Below are 20,974 nucleotides of genomic sequence, written 5' to 3'. Positions count from 1 at the left end.
CGAAGCTCACATTATGCCTTCACAGGAAAGCTGAAGTGAGAATAAATGACAATGGGTCGAACTGGGTTTTAACCGGACTCGAGAAAAACACCCCAAAACCAGACATCATCTTCCTATTTATAAATTATTTTTGTTCCATCCATTGAAATGTGAATAAAAAAAATGTAGGTGTAAATACTTCGTTTTAAAGGTTCTGTACTTGTTGATCTTCCACTGAGGAATTCAGCATCCTGGTTTGAGGCATTAAATTTGACCAATCGACGCCATATTAAAAACGCACATTCTCACTATTTTCCAGTTTGGCGTTATTTGCAGTCGCAGATGCTTCGTCATGACTCGTGAATAAACTCCAACTCACTGTGGTCTGGTAGCGGAGGTGCTGTAAAGTTTCTGGAAAAGACGCGCCAGCTCCAGCAGAATGGTGACTCCGCTGCCATTAGAGTCTGCTCCGTATGACAGCCACTGTTTTACACAAACACACCGGGTTGAACTGAAAGACCTGAGCTTTTAAGCGGGAGGAAAGTTTCAAACCAAAGTTGAAACCATTTCACAGGTCGACGCTCTGAACTTGTAAGTGGAGCGTTTTTAATGGCCAACCCACCGGCGCGAGTCCGTAGGAGTCATAGTAGGCGGTGATGACGATGGTGGGAGCATCCTCTCCGGTTCCAGCCAGCACACCCTGCACGGACCAGACAGGAGCAGGACTTTAGGGGAAAGGTAGTTTTTAAGGAAAGCGTAAAAGATCCGTTTGAAACTTCCAGTAGCCAGTATGTTATTTCAAGTTGAGCTTCTACCTCCAGTGTGGTTATGGTGTTGTCAGTGATGGCCTTAATGGGGCTGTTGTTGCTCACTAAGATCTGGAAGGCCGTAGCAGTGACCATACTTCGAAGAACTGCGGACAGTAAAAACATTTTCAGTAAAATGTTTCTGAAAATGAAAAAAGAAAGTCTTTCTGTCTCTCTACAAATTTACCATTCATCCTGTGGCTTCCTCACTCAGGGCCAGACTTTAGAAAGAGTTTAGAGGCAGTTGGACCATGGCCCCGTTTTTTGGAGGGTAGCAGAGTTTTGTTTTTTCTTTCTTTTAATGAATGTGTGTTTTGCAAATATTGTACTTTATTTAAAAACTACAAAGTTTTAGTTGATTTCTTTGGGAACAACATGGAGCTATTGGATGTAATAATTCTACCATGCATCACTTAATACCAGCTGATGCATACTTTTTTTTACAAAAGCTGATACATAATATTTATTTATTTTTTCATGGACTACTTTTTTTTTTTTGCCTCGAAATAAAGATTTTCTTCTTTCTTTTACTGATTTCTGTCCTGTAATTTGTAAAGGAATTTCTCCCTATTGGATTGACTCCAACCAAGGAGCCCACATCCTTATGAATCCAGCCCTATTCACACACATCTACCCGTCCATCACCTCAGCATACACCTTTATAGTAAACATCACTGTCTGCTTTACCTCTGACAAACATGGATGAGGTCCGTGAAGCTGCTGCCTGCCTCACCTCCTCATACATGTAAAGCAGCTGTTCATCCTCAGGAACAACATAGACTGGAGTGAGGGTTTCTTTCTGCAAGGCCTCGTTCTCACTCACCATGAATGCCTGAGACGTAAAGCGAGTGTTTTAACCAGCTGGAATCTCATTTAATCTGCTTTTAGAGCACAGACAGCCTTTCCGGGTTTTACCTTTATTGTCTCGTGTGGAACGCCGGAGATATTTTGAGGCAGTAGGATCAGCACAGCAGCAGCATTCTGTCTCACGGCTTCAAAGTATTTCTCCACAGTGAAGTCCTGAACCTTCATGATGACACAACGGCGGGTCAGCGACGGTTCGTCGGCAGAGCGCGCCTCCGCCACAACGATGGCTCCGCGGCAACCTCACACAACGAGGCAAAGCAAGGCAAATTAAACACGGTGATGCGTGGTGCAGGCAGCATTATGCTGTGGGAATGTTTTGTTTGTTTGTTTGTTTGTTTGTTTGTTTGCAAGATGCAAGACATCCTTAACTTGATCCTACCATGTTTCTGCTGCGCCAGGTTGTACTGCTGCATCCTGTAGGCAGTGAACTCATAGGAGGACATGGCAGGGAGGGCAGAGCCATGCAGGCACTGAACACAGAGCAGCAGCCAAACAGCAGCGCTGCTCAGCAACATCATGTCTTTCCCGGATGTGATCCCAGTCTGTAAGATGAGGTGGTTGATTAACACAAGACTACCAGGAGGAAGCTAAAACCAAATGTGTGTTTGCTGGAGAACTTCAGCAGAACAGAGAAGATAAGACACCAGTGATTTGATCATGCTCTGAAATATCCTACTGATTGGAGGAAAAGATGAGAAACTCTTGTCTAAAGCTTCCAAATGGAGCTACCACTAGTAAGTAAACTTCTACTTAAATATGGGAACACTGCTTACCTTTCTTCTTTCACGAGACACGACCCTCAGACTTCTTCAAAGCCAGCATTGCATCTTCCAGCGTGACTGCAGACTCCTGCTAACTCCTGGGACTCAGAGCATGTAGGTAAGCCGCCATTCACCATCTGCTCCCAGGGGATCAACTCCAGGCTAATCGTGTGCGCCCCACCCCCAACCCCTCACACTCTCTATGCCTCCATCATGCTAACTACAGGTTTACATATAATCACCACCAGCGTGAGTAAGTTTGGCACTTTTATCAAAATGATTTACGTTGTAGAAACAGGAGCTGGAGTTGAATTTATTGTGAATTTTCTCTACTCCATTTATGGTCAGAATTATACGTACAGGCTCAAATATTTACATACTCCCCCTGAAATAATTGCTTCATAGGGTTTGGATTGTCTTTGTGTTAAGCTGCGATTTTCAATGGAGCTCGAAGGCATCGGTTTTCAAGCAGGGACTTTTGTTTTTATTCTTTTTATCGTATCTTGTTTCTCAGTTCATGGTGAGATGAAACTTTCCTGTGAAGCATGAAAATGCTATTTCAGCATCTTCCAGTTCACCATGGGCTTTAATCCTGGTGGTTCCTAATTTGCCTTGTTTCTATTTTATGATTATACATAGGGATGCTCCAAAATGACAGAGCATTTCTGAGTGAATAAAAAGCACTGACTTTAAGTTTCCAATATATCACCAGTTTAATCATACTGGTATTAAAAAATGATCAATAGCTGAATATGTGTTAGTAAACCAGGGAACTCCAGGGTTCCTACATGTTTTTCCTTTAAGATTTTAATATTTTTCAACATTTCTTAATTATTCCAGCAATTTTTATTTTTAAAAAGTGTTTTAATTATTCTACAATTATTAACTTTTTTGTTTTTTGGAATTTAAATAAAATTACTTTGGTCAGATTCTATCATAATCTGTAAAACGTGTCAATTCTTTGGTTGGCATGAAAATCAGATCAAGTTTAAAAACTCCTAGTGTTTTAATGGGTTTTTTTTTTTGTATTTAATAACAAATAAAAAAAAAAGTGGAAAAAACAGGATTTTTTATTTTATTTTATTTTTTACCAAAGTTTTTTCTTCTTCTTTTATTTGTACTTAATTCGACTTGGAGGAATTGCAGCCAAACTCCATAATTTTCAGACCAACCTTGGGAACTTTACAAATTCCTTAAAGTAAGATCAAATATCCAGACCAAGAGCTTAATGAAGGAAAAAAAAAAAACATTTGGTTTCTTTGCTGAGGAAGGTATTCCCAAATCTCAGTGGGATGTAGTTTCATATTCAAGCCAGTATGTATAACTTTAAAAAAAAAAGTACAGTAAATTCGCTGATTTTGCACCATTAAAAGCCTAAAATAAACATGACATTCGCACTGATGATAAGTGGAAGTAAACTTTTGGAAGCGCCATCTGTCATCTCTCTGACAGAGCATCGGTCCACTTGGCTTCATCTCCTGAAGACAAATTTCTCAAAACACTCTGAAGAGGCATAAAAAATAAATAAATAAATAAATAAATAAAAACGACTGCACGATTGTTTGGGAATAACAATGCAATACAAGGAAAATACACAGAGCATTGCGATATCCATTATTTATTTTTGATATGTTGCACTATACACAGAACTGTAACACTGTTCAAATCTAAATGGAGCCAGTTCACAATCATGTCATGACAAGCATCTGACAGATGAAAAAGCGCCTGTTTCTACAGAAATTAATTCCCACAAGTGAAAATAAAGGGGGAAAAAAAAAACAAAAAAAACACACAACTCATTATTCTGGACTCAAGGAGTAAGTGAAGCTGTGCCCTAACCGGCACAGGCCTGGCTTTGAGCATTCAGGGGGACGCCGATCATGACATGTATGCATATCCAGTGAAACGACGATCTAGATGGGAAAGTAGCAGATGGCACCCCTTCTCTTTTTTTATTAGTAAAAAGCCTTAAAATTGACTCATCTTTTATTGCAGAAGTAAAATTTCCAATTAAAAGCATCCTGAATGTGCTATTTTTAATTTGAGAACTTTTATTCAGTGGGGAAAACATGATAAGAAGTACTTAATGCACACTTTGCTAACTTTTGTTAGTAATGAGTGACTTGCTGTTTCCTTGCTGTAAATGTGTAGCAGGTGGCCGTTTCCCTCATTAAACTGAAAAGATAAGAAAGCTCGCAATTTCAGAAAGACAAATATGTGTTAATCGACACAAGTCAGGAAATTACTACAAGAATATAGCTTCTCATCCATATCTCCAGTCAGAATGGGTATTAAAGCTTTGAAAAGATAAATAAAAAGGAAAACTGAAGTCAAAAAGGTCGTACAAGAAAGCAAGTTTACCTTGTTACAATGTCCAGTGAGCAGAAAGAAGGTAAAACAAATTGTGGATGCACTGATATGAACGGTCAATAACTTATATTTACCGATATGCAATATATTTCCCCAATCTTTCTACACCGTGAAGTTGACCTTGCTTCTCCGTTACAATTAGCCTCCAGTCCTGCGCTGCATCCCTGTTGTCTGATCAAACAAATGACGACACATCAGCTAACAGCGAAGGTAGTGCAGATATAATGTGCTTCAATAAAAAAACAAAACCCTATAAGGCTCTTAAAAGAAGTACTGCAGTAACTTTCTGTGGGAGCATATGCTGTTGCAATAAAAATACTAAATCATTTTAAGGCTTTTTTTTTTTTAACCAGAGAAGGCGCCACCGTCAAAGAAACAATTTGTCTCTCCTGTCACCTTTTGTTATTAGTAGCTAACAGTCCTTTAGATCATCTCTACCCGTAACACCTGATAACGTCATTAGGATGGCTTACTGAAACAAAGATCTGCAAATGAACAAAAAAAAAAAGTTGGAATAAAAAACAAAATACAATTTTCTCTATTTTTACACTATACAGTACCATAACTTAATGTATTTGTATATGCACAGTACACACCATCTCCATTCAGTGAGTCAGCGACGATCCTGTTGCTTTTGTTCCTGCTGCTCTGTAGATTTTATTTTTTATTTTTTTGTATTAAATTGTAAAAACCCTAAAAACAACAGGATTAGTTTGGACCAATATGGAGTTCAACCTAAAACACACCAACTGAACAGTTGGAATAACTAAAGAAGGTGTAAACAAGTTTAGACTTTCCAAAGTTTAAACAAATTAAAAAAAAAAAAGTTTGCACTGCAGTGTTAACGCATACTCTGATTTGTTTCCATCTACTTTTTTTTTTTTTTTTTTTCAATGTGAGCGCGACATGAGGATCATTATTTTCAAAGGTGTAACAACAGCGAGATTGTTCAGCCTAAGACTCTGAGGTGTGTGAGTGGTTCAGACATTACGTAAAAAGTGTACATTACTTCTAAAGAAAAATTAAGAAGTTCTTATTGAGATACTTAACTACGAGAAGAATGGCATAAAGTATGAAATGACAACCATTTCTGGTGCTACAGGTACAGCCTTTTGTCCATAAGATGCACCCTACACCAGTATTGGCATCCCTGGTAGAGATGTGTACAAATAAAATACGTTTCTAGGACCCTAAGATGACACGTTTTACTACAAATGACTCTTATTAAATATGAATGCATCTGTCTCAGTGGAACGGCTTCTTCTCTTGTACTTTACATTTTAAAGAGTCCCAAATGACAGTTTTTGAGTCTTTCCGCAAGGAGTTTTTGTCCGGATACTCTGGCTTCCTTTCGCAGTTCAAAAGCATGCCTGTCAGGGTAATTAGTCTTACTAAACTGACCTCAGGACTGTGTGTGTGTGTGCGTGTGTGTGTGTACATGCATGGGTGTTGCGCCACTGTACCACCTGCCAATTAACCACTAGAAAAGCTCCAGCTCGGCTGCAAACATGATGGGTAGATGGTATCCACACGTCAAAGAAACCTACAGTCAGGGATTAACGTTCCTCGAAAGTATTTAACTTAAAAAAATATATATATATATATATGTACATGTATGTATTAGGAAATTCTTCAGCTACATTCATTTTATATAAATTATTTCAGGTGGTAACGTGTGTGTCAGCTGTGATTATTTCCTTCATTATGAAATTTGAAAGATGAATTTAGTTTTTTGGTTGTTGTTTTTTTTTTAGCACATCTTTACCAGGGGTAATATTACTATTATTTGGCCACAATTCAAACATCAGTATATAAAACTAAAAACATACAATTCTAAGCCTCTGTCTTCATTCATTTCCCTCATTCATGCATACAGTCTATGACGTAACCTTCAGTGTGTGAGAATGCTCTGACACGGATTTACGCTGCGGTGCTTTTCTCTCCCCCCACATCTACGAAAATGGCAGTAGGTGAACCTAAACGTGACAGACGATGTTCCATTTCACAAAGCACACAACGTTTCTTCAATACACGGAGTCGGCTGCGGGTCAGTAGAATAAAATAAATATCTGCACATCTGGCATCAGGACGCAGTGTAAACAGGCAACATGCACTTTTCTGCTTCTTATAACTAAATATAAAACAGATATAAGCAGGACAAGATCTCAGTATAACAGACTGACTGGTAGCTTAGTGTTAGAGAGGGTGAGCACTAGTGTTTCATTCACGCTGCTTTTTTTTTTTTTTTTTTTCCTGGGCATGACCGAACTCACACACGTCGTTTTTTTGAGTCTGGTTCTCACGTACAGGGGAAGACGAAGAAGCAGACCAGGTGAAAGAAATGAGACAATTGGAAATAAAATGGCCTCGTTCAAACTCCTAATGTCCTATATTCCGTCATATTGGGTCGCAAATTATACACCAGGAGAGGAAGTGGAGTGTCTGGACAGCCCACTGACACAGTAATGACAAAAAAAAAAAAAGAAGCAATTTGGCCGATTCTTTCTTGTCCCTTCTTGTCGTTTCTCCTCTTCTGCAACGTTGCACAATCGTTTTATGCAAAAAAAGAAAAATAAACAACCCAAAAAAACTCTCCAAGCAAGAGCTACAACTCGAACAAAGGAGAAGCAAAAGTAGCGTTGTTTTCTTCGAGGTAAGGTCTCTGCCATGAGTTGAATCCATCCACGCTGAACCAACATCGCAGACGTAAGACACACAGATCCTGCCATAGGAGGAACATGCACAGGTACTGTACATATTCAACTTTTCCCCCCTCCCCACATTCTCTTAGTTTTGCTTTTGCCTGTTTTTCAAGTCGACAGTTTTTTTTTTCTTTTTTCCTCCTCGATGCCATTCTGTTCAGCAGCTGGCAAAAAAGAACATTTAGGGATGAAGGAGGAGTGGGGGCAGCTACTGGATCTGGCAGGCTGTGGAGGGGGCGGCCTGGCAGCACATGCAGGTGGGGTTGACTGCTTTAGGGGGGATCAGATCCAGGTCCTCGTCGTCTGGAATCTCGTCAAGCCGGTATCCGTCCTTCAGCAGCTGGATGTTCAGGTCCTGGTTAATTTGCTGCAAAAAAACAAAACAAAACAAAAAAAAACATATAATAGGCAAAACTTCAGGACAGTTTTGTCGAAAATACTCTGTTGACCCTATGCTAAACTTTCAACATTTATAAAGAGCAAAAACTACAACTTGAGAACAAACACATCAACAGCAAAGACTCTAATTCAACTGACTCAAGATATCGAATCTGCATTTGAAAACAAACTGTTCAATGACGTGTTTACAGATTATTAAAGAACTCCTGATACCACAGATCTAAAAAAAAAAAAATCTCACTGGAAAAAAAGGAAAAACACTAATTTTGAGGAGTAGCAAACATTTCAGGAACTACCTCGATGAGAAAACATTCACAAATGAGATCCCACAGGGTTCTAGACGCGGGCCGAACTTGTTTTGCTTGCAGATGACACAAATGTCCGTCGTGCGGTGCAAAATTCGGCTGCGCCTATTTAGAATCTGCTCTCTTACATACTCACACAAATGTACATGCTGTAATTTCCGGACTATTTAAGTTTTACACGTGACGTCACGGTCTCCAGAACTCCGCCATGATGGACATCATCATATTTCCAACTTTTGTGAATACCGCCGTCTATGAGCCCCAACCAGGTGTGTGATGTTCACAGACAAATTAGCTGGACTCCAACAAGAAGAAACTGGCAAACACAACTTAGGGAAACAATTTCAGCTGCTCTGTTCAATGCCGTATTGACGTAGGTGCAAAGGGTCAATTGAACACATCTGAATATAAGCCACACCCACTAGCTTTAAGGGGGAAAAAAAGTATCTATTGTTCTTGTCTTTAAGCCCCTTGTGTCCACGTTGCAACTTGAGATATTATATTTACGCAGATTTATTTTTTTTACTCTTGATGAAATACTCTTTTTCTGAACAGTGTTTGCAACACGGCTGCTTAAAAAGAAAACAATACAGTAGTCAATGATCGCTATCTTCATCTTGCTCCTATGCACTAGAACCACTAAAGTTGTCCTCTTCAGAGTCAGAATGGAACAACATCACACTTCCTCAATCTCTCTTTCACTGTCATTTTTATCTTGTTGCAAATTTGCTCGAGACTCACGCAGCAGTCCAGCTTTTCGAAACACGCTGGTGAAAATTTATATATGAGCCACGCTGCAGTGTTAATAGCACATAAAATAAAGTAGTGGCATGTAGTCCAGACATGACGGTACGTGTACGCATAAAAAACTACTATTGGAAGGCTTCAGTAACTCAATTCACAGTGTAAAACAAAACCTGTGCAAAATTTCAATAGCTACTAAAAGGAACAATATTTATCACTACAAAAGTGAGGTATAAAGTGAGCGTTGTTTATACATGTCAAATGACGAATCTGCTCATTTTAAACCGACAAATTAGATTTTATTTTTTTCAACCCAGCGGAAATACATGCTGCTTCAACCTACCACTTCTCAGTCACTCTGCGTTTTTGTTTGATGAATGGGTCGTTTCTCTGGTCTTTTAAGTAAACAAATGACTGGCGCAAACAAAAAGAAATAAAACATGAAAGAAACAACATACAATCAAATTATTGTGGCGATGAGCGGACGCCACAGGCTAAAACCAAAAGATGTGCTACATGGGAAAGAACAAAATGGGACAGGATTGGAAGGGATGAAAATCACATGAGTGCTGTGTGGAAACAAAGTGTTGTATTGAAATGAGCGCACATTTGTGACCCAGTGTGACAGAGGAGGAGGAAGGTGATCACATGGCGATGGTTGTGGTTTTTTTGCCAGATGGTGCTGTGAAACAATATAATATTTGTATAAATACCTGGTCCCTCAGACATCTCACCTCGGCTGAGGAGTATCCTGATGAAGAGTATCTGGACATGTCGAAGTCATCATCACTGAAAGACAGGTGACATCTTATCTGAGACCCCAAAAAGATACAAATGGTACCATAAAAAAAATAAGATTTTTTTTTTAAAGTTGGGGTTCTACGCAGGCTTACACAGAAAGGAAAAAAAAATAAATAAATACATTTTCACGGTAACATTTTGTGCTCCAATCTTAAGCTCTCGCTGTCTGCTCTAATTGCTCTGTCATGGTTATTTTCCCTGCAGGTAGCCCTGATGGGATTATTTCCAGCAATAAAGTTCCATGTTTACTCCACAGCTGCATTAACAAGATGAGCAGAAAAACGCTGTTCACTGTTAGAGACAGAAACGGCAGTAGATACAAACTGCATCATGTTCTTAAACAAGTTAGAAAAAAATATTGTATTTAATTTACTTTTTCAAAACACAAAGTAAGATCAGAAACATTTTCGATATTAGACTGATTAAGCAAAGATGTTTGCGAGGAAAGAATAAAGAAAAAAATGTAGATTATGTGCATTTTTTTTTCTTTTTTTTTACATTACTTTATGAACTTTTCTGTCACCTGTGCACGACAAACTACAATCCACTGTTTGTTCGGACACCTTTCATTTTCCGACATTTTCTTCTTCAAAATCAGAGCTACAGCAGCTCGTCTGTTGGATCGGATCATGCGGGTGAACCACTTGTGAGTCAGTAAAGCGTTGGTGGTCCAATGCTCCTTCTCAGGACTTTATCATTGAACGTATGATGCTGGAAACATCTGACGTTATTGTCGGTTTTGCTCTAACTCAGTCATCCAGTCTGCAGTTTGGTAACTGGCAGACTCACTCAAATCCCTATGCTTTTCCATTTTTAACAATGAAATGTTCACCTGCTGCCCAACACAGCAGACAGCACATATTTACATAGATTGTATAAATAGACACAATCTTTCTTTCTTACTATCAGACATTAAATCAGATATAAGATCCTGAAAAAAAAAGAAAACATGGTTTTTGAAAAGTAGAAAACCTTCAGAAACTATCTTGATGAGAGAACATCACAAATGGGATCCCAGAAGGCTTTTCACCCGGGCGTAATGTTTGTTTGCTGATGGTACAAATATGTTCATAACTTTGCAGATCTAAAGGTCGCATACCGATCTGTGTGTTAGTCTATGAATGTGTATGCAGTTGTGAATTTGAATGTGTGAATATGGCTAGCGTATATTATTTTGAGTTGTCAGTATGACTAGGAAAGCACTATGTAAATTTAGACAATTTCAGTCCATTTACCGCTCATGCCATGAGGTTGAAGGAAGAACGCCTGTGGATGTATTTTAACAGAATACCTGAAACGAGCCACGTTCTTGTGAGACATCTTGGGGAAAAAACACGAAACAAGTCAAGGTATTTAGAGGAGAACTACCAGTCTGGTTCATCCTCCAGGTCAACTTTTAGACGTTTAAACAGTTGTTGTGAAGATGGTACATGAAGTTGGTATTATGAACGTTTTAAGTGAGAAAAAGTCATTGCTCCGACAGAAACTCGAAAAGGTGAAATTACAATTTGCAAATGGACTCAAACACAAATTCCTTCATATTTGGATACATGTCCTGTGGTTTGACCACAGTTTAAGGGTTTGGCTATAATGACCATCATTAAATTTGGAAAGAAAAAAAAAAAGGGAAGAAACCTGAGAGCCTTTAAACATGGTGGTGTTGTGGTACATTTCACAAAACAGAGCATCACAAAAAAACATTATGTACCAAGCAATGTATGTGAGCCAAGGTAATACCAAACAGTATTTAAAAATAAAGAGTTCATGCAATTCACATTTTTATCTCTCTGTAGCATCTTATATTAGTGATTAGTGAGGAAAACCACTATTCACTACTAGAGAATATAGATTCTCACCTAAAACTTGATATTTGCTAAATGGGGTCTCACGTTTCCAAATCCACTTCCATAACAGGGAGAGACTGAGAGTTTGAAACTCCAACCTTCCTTTTTGCACTTTAGTAGTCTATTTTTAAAGAGTTTCTTACATTTTATGGCTTTACTTTTAAACACCCAACAGACAGACAGACATCCAAGACTTAGTCATCGAGTCTCCTTTAAGCAGTGACATGGTAGTGGTGTGTTAAACTGACAAAAAAAAAAAAAAAAAAGAAAATCTAACTGAAAATAATCCAATTCTGGTGAACTGCTGAATTTCTCAAATCATCTCTGATCCTAAGCAGAAGAATACAAGAAGAAAAGCATGAAAGTCAAGAGTAAACAAGGTTTTAGAGCCTACAAAAGATACTCTACTGGGCTCAGATATGCAGAAAGCAAATTCAAGGCAGCTAAATTTGATCAGAATTTATGAAAATTTGAGAAAAAAAAATACAACTGCAACATTATCACAGAAATGCAGCCAGTTAATCTTTTTTTCCTCATAAACAAATAATAAGGCTATCTTGCACTTTAAACAACAGTGTAGCACATGTATTTCTAAAGTGTTAACAATGAACAAATGGGTTGAGTTGTGAACAAGCCAAGCCAGTCAGCGAGTGTATGACGTAAACTCTTTGGATCAATACAGATCTTGTTTTAAAGGGTTTGGCATTTACAAATGAAAGAAGGGGTCCACAAGTGTTGGGACTCATCTGGCAAAAATACAGACCTGCTGGTACACAAGGGGGGGAGAGAGGAAGGGCTCTGATAGAGCTGCTTCTGCCTGTCCAAATCCTCACCCTGCTGTGCTCTAATCCTGAGCCCTGGGAGAAGTTTTGCCCCCCCTTTTTTTAGGACCATTTCTGTCAAGAAAACTGTCAAGTCGCTCCACGGATTAGCCCCGTATACACAGAAGGAGGTCTGCAAAGTTTAGCCAGATTCTCTTAAGGGCACCACCCTATAGTTTGTGAAGTGACTTGTCCGGCTGTAGAGGTTACTGTAGGAGCGGAGCGCTTACCTGTCAGTGTCCAGCGCAACCAGAGGCTTCTCATCCGGGCTCTGGTCTAAAGAGGAGTAACCTTTGTTTGGCACGACCAACCTATAAAAGAGCACAGCCATGTTCTGCATTAGAAGTAAAACACATTAAAAAAAGCCATCTTACAACAATCATTGCAAATATTTACATCATATAACTGAAAGAAAAAAAAAAGAAAAAGCACCGTAGTTTGAACCAAGAGATTATCTCTTCCCACAATTAATTGGTAGCATTCAGACAGCAGAAAGGGCAAAATTATCTTTTAGCCTCAGACAGTTTGGGTTCACACCAGTGGGCAGCGTTTCTCATATTCCCACTAATCCACAAGAGAGTGGGATTAGGTGCATGAGCCACTTGTCAACGCCGCAGGCTGCGCCGGGTTTATGCTCAGCGGTTGTGACTCCTTCATCAGCCTTCGTGCATTTCTCTTTCTTCGAGGAAGCCTTGCTGTGTCCTGATTGAATAGGTCGCAACGTTAGAAAATCTAGCGGCGTCTTCGGCTGACGTGAAGCAATTAATGCCCTACAAAGCGGGAAGCACCGTTGTCGTGATTGGCGTTTCGGTCGTTTGCAGTATTTTGCTGCGCTACTCGGCATGCTAATAAACCCGCTCAAAAATTAGAGCGGAAACAAAGACGCGAAGGAAGGTGCTACCTTGTCCTGGCGTTTTTCTTGGGTTGCTGATTGACAGGACTTCCCACGGTGCCATTCTTCACCGAAGCCTTCCTGGCAAGGTCCCTCTGTTTCTCTAGGCAACAAAGGATGTGAAGTCATCAGTAAATAAATCAGCACAGCAGGACACATTTTCGAGAGTTGTATCATTTTGGAAGGGGGGGAAAGTGTTAAATGAGTGAGTGCTGCAGTGTTCAACTTGGTAGTGAGCACTGGGAACCACTGTTACCTGCTGCGTCTGGGCTACAACACATTTTCGCTTCTGTTAAAATATGGGGTTACATTAGGGTAATGTCATTTTTAATCTAAAACTAAGATAATCTGTGGATGGTAATCAATACAAATGATAAAGTCTCTCTAAAAAATGTTACACTTTTTAACATTTTCTTGATTTGTAGTAAAATTAAAGCAAAACATCTGAAATTGATGTAGTTGAGTCCACCTGTTATTTAATCTCAGAATAAATCCATATTTGCTATTCTCAGAAGTTTGTTAGAGAACATTAGTGAACAAACAGCATAATGAAGACCCACGAATGAACACAGGAGAGAAAGTCTGAGAGAAAGCTTGCAGGAAGCTTAAAATCTGGGTTTGGTTGTTAAACAACAACCCAAATATCCGCAGACCTACAAAGACATGGGCGTCTGCTAAAACGGACTGGCTGGGAAAGGAGAGCGTCAATCAGAGGAGCAGCTCTGGGAACAACAGCTCAGGAAGGGAGAATTTGTTGACATGATAATTATTACTATTAGTAGAACTGACCTTTATGAAAAAGTGGTAAGAAGAAAGTCTCTGCTTAAATAAACGTATAAGAAGTCTCATTTGAACTGCGCCACAAGCTACTTAGGGGACACGGCTGAAATGTGCATTAGTTTGGTGTCCATTTTAGCCCACTTTTTTTTTTTTGTGCGCCCAACATACAAAAAAATGGGAGCCAACATCTAAAGATTAATCTTTTACACCTCTTTTAAAAATAAATTCACTAATACCGTCTAAGAAATACTATGTGATCCCAATTGTTGCCTTCACTTTTACAGACCGCATTTAGAGAAGTAAAGCACTCCTCATACCGTGGTATCCCATTTCTGTTTTTATAGCTCATCACTCCTCACCAGTTTGTTAAAAGCCTTCCATTTATTATGGCTGCTTATTGGTGACCCCTGCGATATAAAATGTGTGACGATTTGCAAGGAGGGCAGCAATACCTATCTGGACTTGCAGTGGGGAGGGCTTGTAGTTCATGGCCACGCTCTCTCCTTTAGGGTCCGACGCCGCCTCCAAAGTAGAGGATGCTGCTGGGTCCTAGGAAAAGAAGGAACAACCACTCAATGCAGAAAGTTAGCTAGTAACACTAATGCCCACGTCAGCAGTTGGTGTTACCTCAATTTATCAGTACGTAACCCTGTTTGTAAAAAGTGTTAGGTAAAACATCAGTACATTCTGAGAGTATAAACACAGACGTGATGATGCTTGTTGTTGTTCATGAACATGCATTTCACCAAGTGACACAGAAAGTGATGGCAGACATAAATCCAAAGCGTTCTGAAGGGCACCGGTAATTTGGACTTGATACAGCAAGACCAAAAGCCACATTAAAATATCAGGGGAAATATTACGGTAGGGTTATTTTAAAAGAAAATATTTAATAAACATGAAATAAATGTCATTAACCAATTATTTGTTCTTGACTGAGTAGTTCCGGCTCCTCCGACTCCCCTTCGATCGAGCTGTTGTTCTTCGAATGGTGAGCAACTAAACGTCGTTTTTTTTCATCAATTGTGCGAAGTGACAATACGTTCAAAACGTGTTTCAGAGGATACGGCGATTTCCACAAAAGCCACAAATGATATTTCCCTGCAGTGGAAATATGCAGGGATTCACTGCTGAATCAGAGAGATTCAGCAGATTCAGCAGTGAACATCTAAGTCAGACTCAAAAAGTCCAAATCTGATTTATCACAAGCCTAAGGAGATGGGACAAACGGTCTTCTTCGGGGGCCCGTTTGTGTCTCTACTTGAGCCGTGCGTAGCAGCCTCGGCTGCAGCATCAATGGGCATGAATGTTCAGCCTATGCTGATGGCTCGGTCTCTTTTGTGCATAAACGAGTGGCGATGATGTGGCGAAGCGGCCATGTAAAGGAACAGAGGGGGCTGCTGTTACAGCCATGGCTTCCCCAGACTGGGAGCCGAGATGTGTTTGGCCTGCTTCAGTCACAGAGAGCGCATTATGTTGATTCTACAGGCGTCTCCTTGTTGCACTCCGAGGAACTTCGCAAGCCTCATGACTGCTGACTGTCAGGCTGTTGGGTTTCAATAACTCCAGCGATCTACTCCTTTATTCCTAAGGTGTTCCTCTGAGCACACACATAACCTGTGGAAAAATACTCATTTTAATAAAATCTACAATTTAAGATTTATAAAATAAAAGAATTATAGGCCAGGGAATGTCTTTGTTTCATTAAAAAGACATCAAGCTACAAGCATCCCTGAAATTAAGTCAACAAACCGTTGCTTTAACTGTAATGAGAAATGCCGCCCCGATTATATGCCAGTATCACAAACCGACGGAGCTCATTGAGTCTCACGAGGGCTTGATGAAAAATTCATGAGAAATTAAGTGGGGATAGCGAAGAACTTATTTTGCATATAAATTTTTATGTCACACAATTAAAAAAAAAATAAAAATGGTCAAGAACAAACTGGCTTCACAGCTGATTTTAGTCGCAGCAACAAAATAGAAGACTTGACAATACAGTATTATAGGTATCAATATAACATTAAAGAGAAACCTGGAATGTTTCACAAGTAGTGGATGGAGGTTGATAGACATTTACAGTGCCTAGGATAAGTACTAGCTACATCTTAGCACGCTACCATCACAAAACTCTTTATGTAAATTTTGTATTAGGGCAAAAAAAATAAAAAATAATTACATCACTGTATAATGGGATGAAAATGGTAGGTTTAAACAATTTACAATTAAAATATTTTTTACATCTGTCATGACAATAAGAGCTAAAACCTTTTGGGGGTATGTCATTGTCAAATTTGCTCATATATAGACTGATATTTTTACCCATTCTTTAATAAATTACTCACGCTTTAGCAGATTGGATTGAAGTGCTTATAGACATTACTTATTGGAATCTCCAAGTCGAGTTCTAAACTGGATCTAAGTTTGGACTTTGACTGGGCCACTCTGACACATGAAAACAGTATGTTTTGTGGTAAACCATTCCACTTTTTTAGGGTTGTCCAACCTATTCTGAATTCTTGGGTAGACTCTAACAGGCTCTCTTCCTGGATTGTTCTGCGTTTAACTCTTTCCATCTTCCAATCACCTCAGTCCAGGTAAAGCTGTGACAAATACATTTGGATCTCCAAGTATTTATTTGCTAAAACACCTATGTATCACTTTTCTTCTCCTTTGCAATCAGGTCATTAGCAGCACTTTGGAAAACCTGACTGCACTGAGGAGGAGATTCAGTCATTTGATTCTGGTGTGTTAAACTAGGAACTAGCTTAAAATGTACAGGACACAAAACCCCTGGATTTGAAGACCACTGCTAAATAAAATCTTCACAAAATGAAATGATGTTGGATGTTGTAATAAAACAAACTGCGGTTCAGTTCCAGAGTTGTGAATAGCTCTGCAAGGATATATACATCATTGCTAACAGGTATATTTGAAGGGACTCGTCAACATAGCCCAGGCTATAAGATAATAACAATTTGCTTTTTTAGCACTAGAAATTAGCAAGAAAAGGCATGGATAGAAAATGTTGGCTTGATTCAAAATAGGAGCTACTTAAAAAAAAAAAAAAACTCAATGAAAAGTAACAAATTTGTCAACATGATAGCAAGGAGTGTTTTGTTAAAAATTATGTTGTAGAGGAATCAGGCACCAACTCTCCATATAATCCTGTTATTTGTGAACCCTTCCTTCTATACCCCATTGGATTAGTTCCCCACAACCAAACCTCACAGTCAGGAGAAAAAATATATTTAAACATCTTATTTATTCATTTTTAAATAATTAAATAAGATAGTGCCTTGGCAAAGAGAACTTTTGATAGATTTGAGACTGATATGTTGAATGAGATATGATTCATGACTGATAAGATTTGGATGCTTATAAGCAGAGCCTTATCAGTTGCTCATAATGACAAGAGAGTCTTTATTAAGGCCTACACTGATGACTCAAACGTGTTTCCATACTGACTAGTCTGCCATCTCTATGAATCCAGACCTGGAAAACAAAAATAAAGGCAAACTCTATACTTCTCCAGACAGTATAGAAGCCCTACTGTAGATGCTTTTTTTTAAGGTTCAGCCTTGGACATCGGTCTGTATCTATTTTCTACCTTGCGATGGGATGAGTTACCCATGTCAACTTCATTGATGGCCTCATTTTTATTTGTCAGTGACGCTTTTTTCCCCCCCCTTACATGGGAGACTTAATGAAAGCTGCAGCTGTGAGCATGATGCCCACAGACAGGTAGAAAAAAAAAGAGATCTCAACACAAAGACAAATTAATCCCACTGCATGAAGCACATTACGAGCATTTCCTTTCAGATGGCAGGCGCTTTGCTTTAGATGATTAGGCTTACCGCTGTGTTGTTTTTTTGTTGTTGTTTTTTTATTATTATTATTCCTTTCCAGCAGAAAGATATAATAATGTTGGAGGATGAAAAAAGGAATCCCTTTGATTTTCTTTTTCTCTCTAAAAGAAACTGGTGTGAAGTGAAACATATTTTGTATTAAACCGTCTGTGCCTGATATTAATTTATTCTATTCTGCGTCATTACTAGGAAGCAGGCACACAACAGAAAATGAATTTAGAAGTCTTTGTAAAAAAAAAAAAAATGTTGATAATGATAACTTGGAATTCCTCAAAAGAATGATTGGCATGAAAATGGAGTCCTTTGAGGAATTGTGGCTTGGGAAAAAAAAGTACTCAAAAGGGATCTAAAACAGCATATTAAGCACAGAAGGGACTCGGGTTTCCTCCGTTAGCATCTGCTGTGCAAGAATATAACCTGAACTATGGATAGGACTATGACACCTGGGGCAGCTCATCTTATTTATGTACATTAAAGCATGATATATAGCCCTGACCTACAGCATAAATTTACATACAAATACTCTCCCTCAAGATGACATTTGTGCGCACATTCAGTGCTTTGCAAAAGTATTCACACCCTTTTAATGATTTCACATTTTGTCACATTACAACCACAAATGTCAGTGTTTGCAATAATTTAAATAAAAAAAATCCAAAATGTGTGTAATTAAACCTCAGCATAAATTCAGCGGTTCACTTGAACAATGCAACCTTGATTATACAGCCAGAGCTACAAATGCAATGGTTTACATTGAAGCATATTCACAAGACCCAGTCAAAGCCCAATCCTAATTCCAGCTGGGAATTTGAAGCAAAGCTTGAAAAGATATGTTCATAGAAAAATCTCCATCCATTCTGATTGATCTTCAGCTTTTTAGCAAAGGAGAATTTCCAGAACAGTCAGGACAGTCAGGAGTGCCGAATACAAGCCACGCTATTCAGATTTTCATTTGTGAAATAAAAAGTATGCCATGTATCTTTTCATCCCTCATTATAATTATGCAAATGCCCAATGAAATATAGCCGAAGCTTATAAAGTTGAGGAATGTTAAAACGTGAGCGAGAATGCTTTCACAAAGCACTGGATACCCCTCAGCGCATCACATTTATCGGTTTGTCCTCCTGTTCACATGTTGAAAAGCTACATGGCTGCTGACACAGCATGAACTCTAAGCAATTGGTAGGATTACACCTTGCAGCCACCCACTGACCAATCTCAGTGAAGGATGATATATCATGTGACTACTGAAACAAACGAATGCTACAACAATCTTCTAACAATTGCAACAATGCCAGAGACAGTACAATATGATTATGAAAAGCAGGGGCACATGAGCGTAAACCATGAACCATTCCAGGATTTGGTAGTTGTACTTAAGGTTTTTCATGCTCTCTAATGTGTGGTTGCTTATAAAATGTATATATATATATTTTTTTTTTTTTTGCAATTTTATCTTTCAGAGACAAGCAACATATAAAGGGGGCAGGCAATGATTACTTCACTCAATGTTTTATGTAAGAACTATTTCTGTGTGAATTTGGCAGGTGCCAAGTGCATTCATGCAGCTTGGGAAGCACAATGGGGTTATTAGCATCAAAATGCATGACCATGTGTGCCACAGCACCTGCGATCTTGTTAGGGTTAGTGTGGAAGCGTAACCGGAGCAATTCTTTGAGAGGTTTGAATAAGACAATACTAAAAAGGATCCGGTGTCGTTTGAGTGTGATGTGATTATTAAAAGAATGCTAAGTGAGAAAACTGCAGCTACAATCCAAATATCAGATTCTGGAAATCTAAAGTAATCTAAGAGGATGAAATATTCACCATGTTGGACGGTGGGATGCATCTGATTGCTTTGCTAGAGCATGAGAACAGGATGAGCACATCAAAAATTATTTATAAAATATAACTACAGTTGATAGAATTTATACAGTAACTCTGATAGGTGTTGTTTAAACTGAAATGCAAGTTAACTTTAATCCCATTTAAGTTTATTTAATTATGTAATAAAAGACAAAAACTTTCTTTATTTGCAAAACGAGCTGTGAAAACAGTTAGCTATCATTTCACAAATTTGGAGCTTAACCAATTGGCGTAAAAATGTGAAAATATCATTCTGCATTGCATCGCCTAACGAGTCCAGCTCACGGCGAGGACCCACTTCACGCGATCTTTTGGTCTGGTACCCATCCCGACCAAAATAACACGTCAGTCGATGACGAAATGTAAAAACACTAAGCTATGACAGCATTGATATAAACAAGCGCATATGACGTGGGCTTTAAACACTCACGATTTTGACTAAGTGCGTAGTTAAATTACTCAGATACAGAGGGTTGAACGTGCGCTTACTCATGAAATACTACGCGGACATTTTTTTTTTTACTAAATAGGGAAGGTGGTAATCGGCATCCTTTTTTTATCTTTAGTTGGTCGCTATATCCACCCATCCCAGGATCCATTGTATCCCAAAGCTGCAAATTACTATACGTTGGCTCACCAACATAATATCGAAACACATCTCTTACAATCAGCCGTAGAAGAGAGAAGAATCTCTTCATTTGAATTCAGTAAAGATTAATTTGCATAATACGATGGGTTTTGTCTTTCCTCTCTTACCAAAGGCTGTGTCTCTCCGTTGACAGGAGGCACTTGGAACCTGTCGATTTCTTCCATCATTTTGGCAAACTCTGACAAGACAAATTCGGTAATTTAAATATAAATGATCAGTTTAAACTGAACTAAAGTCGGTTATTGATGCTCAGTCCGTCGGGATCCTGCGTTTATCAGCATAATAGCGGCTCCTTTTCCTCCATCCCGCTTGACAGAGGTGACTCGACAGCAAAGCACCAGTAGTACCGCCCTACTTCCGGGTGCATGGAATATTCATGAAGATCTTGTCCAATCACAGAGGAAAACACACGGAAATACGCAGATCTGTTATTTACTCCGTTATAATCTAAATATCAACCTGGGATGTTTTAAAACTCATATATTATTTTTCAAACAATGTGATGATATTATATTTTAA

The 20,974-nt window shown here is 38.9% G+C and overlaps 2 protein-coding genes across 3 annotated transcripts in view; both read right to left on the bottom strand.

Moving 5' to 3' along the window:
* The window catches only part of LOC103139566 (nicalin-1), an 8,327-nt gene extending 5,794 nt beyond the window's left edge, over positions 1–2,533 (bottom strand). The window contains exons 1-7 of the mRNA XM_007554253.2: positions 2,426–2,533; positions 2,032–2,194; positions 1,701–1,891; positions 1,473–1,617; positions 795–892; positions 602–679; positions 359–462 (exon numbers count right to left, since the gene is read on the bottom strand). Of these exons, the coding sequence (XP_007554315.1) occupies positions 359–462; positions 602–679; positions 795–892; positions 1,473–1,617; positions 1,701–1,891; positions 2,032–2,170 (755 nt within the window). The 5' untranslated portion in view covers positions 2,171–2,194; positions 2,426–2,533. The remainder of the gene's footprint in view (positions 1–358; positions 463–601; positions 680–794; positions 893–1,472; positions 1,618–1,700; positions 1,892–2,031; positions 2,195–2,425) is intronic.
* A 2,557-nt stretch (positions 2,534–5,090) lies between these two features.
* On the bottom strand, positions 5,091–20,833 carry fam219aa (family with sequence similarity 219 member Aa). Of its 2 annotated transcripts, none has more exons than XM_007554251.2 (6): positions 20,563–20,833; positions 14,524–14,620; positions 13,301–13,394; positions 12,630–12,710; positions 9,647–9,722; positions 5,091–7,852 (listed from the first exon to the last, which is right to left on the bottom strand). In XM_007554251.2, the coding sequence occupies exons 1-6, from the start codon at positions 20,620–20,622 to the stop codon at positions 7,694–7,696; spliced, it is 567 nt and encodes a 188-aa protein (XP_007554313.1). In that variant the 5' UTR covers positions 20,623–20,833; the 3' UTR covers positions 5,091–7,693. The 2 variants fall into 2 exon arrangements, with proteins under 2 accessions (XP_007554313.1, XP_007554314.1); XM_007554252.2 differs by having other exon boundaries at positions 9,668–9,722; positions 20,563–20,829.
* Between the last annotated feature and the right edge of the window lie 141 nt (positions 20,834–20,974).

Source organism: Poecilia formosa, unplaced genomic scaffold, assembly GCF_000485575.1.
Source record: "Poecilia formosa unplaced genomic scaffold, Poecilia_formosa-5.1.2 Scaffold62, whole genome shotgun sequence".
In the NCBI taxonomy this organism is placed as follows: Eukaryota; Metazoa; Chordata; class Actinopteri; order Cyprinodontiformes; family Poeciliidae; genus Poecilia; species Poecilia formosa.
The sequence above is the reverse complement of the archived record's forward strand: the minus strand, read 5'-3'. Positions and strand labels throughout refer to the sequence as shown.